The 7,260-nt window shown below is 32.6% G+C and overlaps 1 protein-coding gene across 1 annotated transcript; it reads left to right on the top strand.

Moving 5' to 3' along the window:
* Nucleotides 1-764: 764 nt before the first annotated feature.
* Nucleotides 765-6,571, top strand: LOC125502351 (xenotropic and polytropic retrovirus receptor 1-like; the record flags this gene model as incomplete). Its single annotated transcript, XM_048669010.1, is given in 10 exon segments — nt 765-918; nt 975-1,231; nt 1,618-1,879; nt 2,369-2,592; nt 2,651-2,794; nt 3,358-3,505; nt 4,862-5,056; nt 5,110-5,282; nt 5,815-5,948; nt 6,241-6,571. Coding segments are annotated over 10 exon segments (1,929 nt in total), but the record flags the coding sequence as incomplete, so codon positions are not given.
* Between the last annotated feature and the right edge of the window lie 689 nt (nt 6,572-7,260).

The following is a 7,260-nucleotide window of genomic DNA, read 5'->3' as shown; positions in this document are numbered from 1 at the left end:
AGAGACTTTAAAAATAAAACGACATAGAATAATGTTTGTCTTTCAATATTGAACAGTGAAAAGCTGACTAAATCATTTCTGTATGTAAATTATAGTTATGCAAATTCAATTCAATTCCATATTTATTTGGATTTTACTTTGAACTTTCGTATAATAAAACTTAAGTTAATTTCTCAAACTGCATAGGTACATATTTTTGAAATCAAATTATGCTTAAACATATAATTAAACATTATAATTAAACAGCCAGCTCTACTCGGCATAGAATATTTAGAAAGCAACAGATATTCCGCAAATTTATTTCGAAAGTTTAAAAATTCCCACTGATACAATTGAGAAATATAGGATAGTGGACCAAATTTAATTAATAATGTAATATCAATTCAGTAGTTTTTGTTATTTGTATTTTTCTTCTCACCTGGGGAAAACGGAAAAAAATGTTCATCTTTCTTCCCCGGCGCCAGTTAAAATAAAAAGTAGTATGTAGAGTTAATAAAAAAATAAATGCAGACAAAAACACAGTTTTAAACTGACAAAATCCTAGTTTTAATTTGAAAAAAAATTAAATTGAATTTTTAGACAAAAACTGATACAAAGCCATGAAGGAATTAGTCCCTATTGTACTTGTATTTATTCTAATAACTGTTTTGTTAAGTTCTATATTTTATATGTTTTGTTTTGCTTTGGCTATTGTGTTATTCTTGTTTTGCGCCTCTGCTCACGAAAAAAATGTTTTCCTTAATAAAGTCTCCCTATTTTTTCAGGAAATGAAAGCAATGTTGTATGGTGCAGTAGAACAGGCACCATCCGCCGAACTTGTTGAACCCGACATTTTAACTAGATATTTTGCAAAATTTGACGAACAGTTTTTCAGCTTCTCCGAAAAGGAACTAACAAAAATCAACACATTTTATTCCGGTAGAACACAACAAATTTTAATCTGATTGCCCTGCTGAATGTTACCCCGATTTTAGAAAAATTGGCTGAAGCTACAAGAAGATTTGCTAATTTAAAAAGCGAACTTAGCGAAACACAAGAGGTTGATTCGGCTGGGAAAAATAGAAAAAAATCAATCAAACAGAACATTCTACGCAAGAAGAACGTTCCGGCCAGAAAAATGCAGGAATTGAAACTAGCGTTTAGCGAATTTTATTTAAGTTTAATTTTATTGCAGAATTATCAAAATTTAAACTTTACGGGATTTAGGAAAATTTTAAAGAAGCATGACAAAGTAAGTACCGTTTTATGTCATATTTTATTTAATCTCATTTCCACTTAAATAAGTGGCTTTTATTCATTTGTAAACCATTTTTAATTCATTTAATGACCTGAAATGTTTAACAGTTTTTTAATGGATATACATGGAATAACATGTTCAAATAATCCTTTGGGCATTGAGTAAACACGTCGAAAAGCAGCTTTTACAACAAATTGTTAGGAAATCTTTGATGGATATAATGGGATTCTTAACGAAACAAATCGAGCGCAGAAAACGAGAAATTAACATTTTTTGCTTAGTATTTAAATATATCTATCAACTTATAAAAAAATTATGTTGCAGTAGAACCTTGATGGGGTTTTAATCAACGAATTTCTGGTAGTGTTAATGTTTTCCAGCTATTATCTGTAGACGTAGGCATGCGATGGCGAATTGAAAATGTAGAAAACTCACATTTCTATACGAATAAAGATATCGATCGACTGATAAGAGAAACAGAGGCAACATTCACGCAAGACTTGGAATCTGGTGATCGACAAAGAGCAATGAAGAGACTGAGAGTTCCACCATTGGGAGAGCAACAGAGCCCTTGGACCACTTTCAAGGTGGGATTGTTCTCTGGAGGTTTTATAGTACTTATTGCTGCAGTTATACTATCAGGTAATTTATGCGGAATGTATTTGCAGTRAAAACTCGTGAGTTGAGAGAGAGGCAAATTAAAATGAACTTYYAGGGTTATTTSTTTAGTATAGCCYTGCAAGGCSGAGAGGATATGTATAGTATATATAWGTATGCGGCAGCAGATTTTYGTGTTATAAACTCTTATAAACGCCCATTTTTTCTCACCTCTCATTATTTGCMCCAACACAATATTCTATRCGACWAAARATTTAAAAAATACGGAAGAATAAAATACRTTTAATTGTACTAACGAGAAACATTCACTTAAATAAGCCCTTTTCTAGCTAAAACGTAACTCTTTATATGRTTTAKTYTTATCATAWCTATTGGGTCTATTAAAAACCTTAAAAAAAATTCTGTATCATYAGCAAACTCCTTATTTGCGTAAAATATTTTAGTAAACACYYTTTTGTAATAAGTAAGTAATTTTTKTACTTTKCAATTTGCATATTTCTAGTTCAATTTTAGGAGTGTTTCACTCACCAAAAGAAGACTGGCGTATAGTTACTCGACTTTATAGAGGCCCTCTTCTTATCGTAGAATTTTTATTTTTGTGGGGCATTAATATTTATGGCTGGAGATCTTCGGGCGTCAATCATGTTCTCATTTTTGAAATGGACCCCCGAAATCACTTGTCCGAGCAACACATTATAGAAATGGGGGCAATTTTTGGAATAATGTGGTCAATTTCAGTAAGTTATTGGTTTTAGGATTTGACGGAATCTAATCTGGAAAATCCTGGATTTTCAGGTGCTCTGTTTCTTTTTCAGTGAGCAAATCGGTTTGCCAGCATTCGTGCATCCTCTAGCTTTAATTATCTTGATGCTGATGTTCATGTTGAATCCCACCAAAACACTCAGACATGAAGCTAGATTTTGGGCCCTCCGAGTCCTGGTGTGTAGTAGCTGCATGCTTTTTATTTGCTATGTTCACTATAACTAGGTATTTCTATTTTATTTGCTTTTATGTCTGTATTTGTTTCGTTTTTTCCAAAAAGACTTTTTTAATGTAATGCAACAGTATATGATTAACATTTGCCTTTTTTACTTTTTTAAATAGAAGATCTACCGACAATTATATAAAATATGTTCTTGCTTTAAAAATAAATGTGTAACAGATATGGTTGATTGAACAATTCCTGTATTCTGGTGATTCTAAACTTTGTAGATTCCTTGAAGAAACATTTCTCTTTCTTATTCGGTAACTGCAAAAAACGTGGGAAAACTTGACTTGGTTGACAAAAATTTAATGTGTTACTTGTGTTATTTACAATCTATTGATGTTTATTGCATTCATGTTATTCCGGATTACTTTACTATCCGGAGTTTTTAACACTAACAACTATTGCTATTAGACTGCATTTTTCAAATAGCGTTAATGTTTTTTTTATGCATCTAGCGATAACCGCAAGCAACTGCGTTATTCTTGCTAATATTTTTGCAATATTGTCGTTTTAGGGCAAAGTCGTGATGAGTCCATTTTTCTTTGTTTCCTTTGCTGATTTTTGGCTTGCCGACCAATTAAACAGCCTGGTCACACTCTTCACGGACCTGCAATATTTTGTGTGTTTTTATGTGAGCAATGGAAGTTGGTCTGAAGGCAAAGGTAAGTTACAGTACAGCAACGCTTTTGAGTTACAGCCAAAAAGGCACTGAATGAAATACATGCGGGAAAACACTTAGTTTCCTTCATTTAAAAACTACATATAACTATATTGAAAATAAAATGTACACTTTATTAGCTAGTATTTATTTTCGATCATTTTGCGGTCAATTCAAATACATTTTTTAATTTTCAGGGTGTTTTATACAATTAATAATTGTTAGTTATATGATTCGCTCTGCATTAGACTTTAATTCAAACTATTTACGTAGATTTTAAGTGTCACATGAATATTCGCGCCGTCTAATTCATGGTTCTGATATAATAGCTTAATTTGCTGAACTGATATTCCTTAATGTGATACGAATTTCAAAAATAATTTTAACGATGCTTTCTTTCATAAATATATCTTAACTACTGAATAAAATAGACAGTACACGGACAAATTTCGACTAATTTTGGAACTGGACAACTTTCGTTTTCTAAACTAACGATTTGATTCCTATTTGAAGAGTTATTTAGTGCAATTATTTTTCAGCTCGTGCATGTTTTTTACAGAAATTTAGTGCGTCAGATAAAGTTTCTACACGGTGGCGAACGAAGCAATGCAAAATTGGTAAAAAGAACATCCACATGTTCTGTCGGAAAAATTTTGTTTTTGGTTTTGCAGCGGTTCATTTTGTCTCTTCAGCCAATTTTCAACATCTGGAGCTCGTGTTGAAATTGAAGTTGTTGTTGGGTTTGCAAAATTAAATATACCAGGTTGCATGAATTAACGAAATATTTAAAAGTGAACATTACTTCAGTTAAAAGTCTGCGAAAATAACAGATTTCAGGAAAAATTCTGATTTGAGTAATTTTTCATGCAATCCTGCATATTGAATGTTCCTCTTAGATTGTCTATGAAGTTTAAGCTTCAACATGAAAAAACTTCAGCTTTGCAGCCGACAAATTATCGCTGCGAGACCAAAAAGTTGATTTTTAAGACCACCTTATAAATAGAAGAGATGATTTAAAAATGCAAAAACAGTTTCGAGCTATTTGGTTCAATTTTAATGTCGAAGCTTCCAAAATTTTGCATTTTGCTATTTGCCAGCCTGTAGCAAATGTATCTGAGGTGCTTAATTTTCAGCAGAACATTGACTAACAACAAACAAAATGGGCAAATAACGCTTGAAACTCAAAGTAAATCGCTCGAAACAATCTGAGTTTATTCAGTACCAAAGTTAGAGCAAATTCATTTTGTTGAGCAGTTTAATAAAACCCATCAGATAAAAATTACAAAAATATCACTTCTTCGCTTACAATTCAGCATTATTATTAAATTTTAAAATTGTTTGATTGACTCTTTTGTTATAGATCCCAATTATTGCATAGAAAGTTTTATGGGAGTCCGAGCTCTGATGGCGTGTCTTCCCCCATGGTTTCGTTTCGCTCAATGTTTAAGACGATACCGAGATACTAAAGAAGCATTCCCTCATATAGCCAATGCTGCCAAATACGCTACGTCCTTTTTTGTTGTGATATTTTCTACTTTAAATAAACTAGACGAATGTAAGTATGTTTTTGATTAGAACCATTCATGTGTTGATTATCGGGCATTTTAGTCAATTCTTCAGATAAAGACAAGGTTTCTCCTTATTTCTACTTGTGGGTTTGTGCATCGATAGTAAGCACCTGCTATGCGTACACATGGGATATTAAACTGGATTGGGGTCTTTTCGATGCCAAAGCTGGCGATAATAAATTCCTGAGGGAAGAGATCGTGTATCCGGCCACGGTATGTAAGTCTAGTTTTAAATTCAGTTTTAACAAGTCCGATGAATGGAAAACGTGGAAAAAGTATAAATATTAATTATAATATTAAAGTCATTGAACTGGACAGTTTCTAAAATACATTACTTAACACGAAAGGTAATTTAAAATTGATTTTCATCTGCTTTTGAGCATATTTTCTGGCTTCTAACAATTTTTCGTTTGGATTTGTTTTGTCATCTGTAGCGGATAGCAATCTAAATCAATGAACTAGAAAATTAGCTTTGTAATGTGGGAATATCTAAAAAATAAATTTCTTCTGGAAAAATTGATCAAATATCTTAATCGAATTTCACATTTTTTGGCACTGTCTTTAATAATGAATAATTTCAATATAAAATTCATATAAAAATTATTTTAACTCCACTAAGTAGTCAATTCTGTTGGAACAAAAATTAATTTAGAATATTTGAAAACAGAGCGGGCTAAAGGTCCACATCTAGATATTTGTCTCTCAAATAAATTACACGTACAGGAAAAGTGTTGTTCAATTTCAGTGGTTCTACTATTTTGCCATAGTCGAAGACTTGATTCTGCGGTTCGGATGGGCTTTCCTAATTGGAATGACTGAAATGGGATACGTAATGGAAAACTCCATGGTCTGCATTTTAGCTCCATTAGAAGTTTTCAGGTATTCAAAACATTATCAGACTTGTTTAGAGTAATATCTTAAACGTATTAAGAGCGAAGAACACGATGAAAATAAGTATCATTCTACGTCATTTCGCTGAAAAAAAGCACAAACAGTGAAAGGTCATTTTAAATGTGGGTAACATTGCTGTCTTGTATTGCAGGGGCGTAAATAAATAATGTTTAAAAATATCATTCTTCAAAAGTTGTGGGCAGTATAAGTCAGAGGCATTCTAATGTAATGAGATTTCGCCCTATTTCTAAGAAGCTTCTAATCGATAACTAATTTCCAGGAGATTTGTTTGGAATTTTTGCCGCTTAGAAAACGAACACCTCAATAACTGCGGCAAATTCCGAGCCGTTCGTGATATTTCCGTAGCACCATTGGACACATCTGATCAAATGTTAATCGTCCGGATGATGGATGAAGCGGACGGAGTGATCAACAGGAGAAAGCGAAAAAATAAGAAAAGAGGAGAGCACAGAATTATTTTGGATCCTGGAGAGTCAACTGACGATCTCGAGAACTAGTCACATAGTGTTATGGCATGTGGATTTTATTTTTGTTATGTATTATTTTTTAATAAACGTTAACTAGTTGTACGATCTACAATTACAATTTAATCGAGTTTTGATTTTAAGCCATACCGTTGGGGTAAGGGTTGATAAAACAATACCCTGTGTATGCCAAAGAGACAACATCGGCTATGGAAATTAGTTTGTTTTACAACTTCAGGCCCACGCTAATATACAGAGTCCCATAATAATTACACTAGCGTGTTAACAGGGACAAGTTACGGAATATTACGCTGTCGGTTTGTCTGGCTGTTTATACTGTATATTGCCTTTATTTTAAATAGTATTGAGCAATCGCGTGAAGAATTCTTAATTACATACTTCCATACACAGGGTTTAACCAATAAACGGACTAAAACAGCGCTCATGCCAGTTTTTTTTTTAAATCAATAACGCAATGTTTAATTGCTATTGACTATTTTCTCAGTTCAACTCAGATGATTCCACGAACAGATTTCAACAAGGTCTTGAAGCAAAGTAAGAAGTGGTGAGAGTATGGAATAATGCGATCTTCTTGATTCACAGTCGAAACATATATTTTGTCTTCACATCGTGTTTTATTCGAGGTGTTGAAGAGTGATGTGCAAATATTTTAAGAATCTGTTAAGAATGTGGCTTTAAAGACATTCCTATTAACTATTTCTATTTATGCTTGTCAACTCAAAATTTCCCGCAAAAATGCGTTTTTTTTCGAAAATCCTTTAACTTACTAGTTTGAATTTAAGTGAACAATAATA

This window comes from Dendroctonus ponderosae, unplaced genomic scaffold, assembly GCF_020466585.1.
Source record: "Dendroctonus ponderosae isolate FM_Combo_2020 unplaced genomic scaffold, Dpon_F_20191213v2 Dpon_F_20191213_8, whole genome shotgun sequence".
Classification (NCBI taxonomy): Eukaryota; Metazoa; Arthropoda; class Insecta; order Coleoptera; family Curculionidae; genus Dendroctonus; species Dendroctonus ponderosae.
This window is presented reverse-complemented; position numbering and strand designations above follow the sequence as displayed.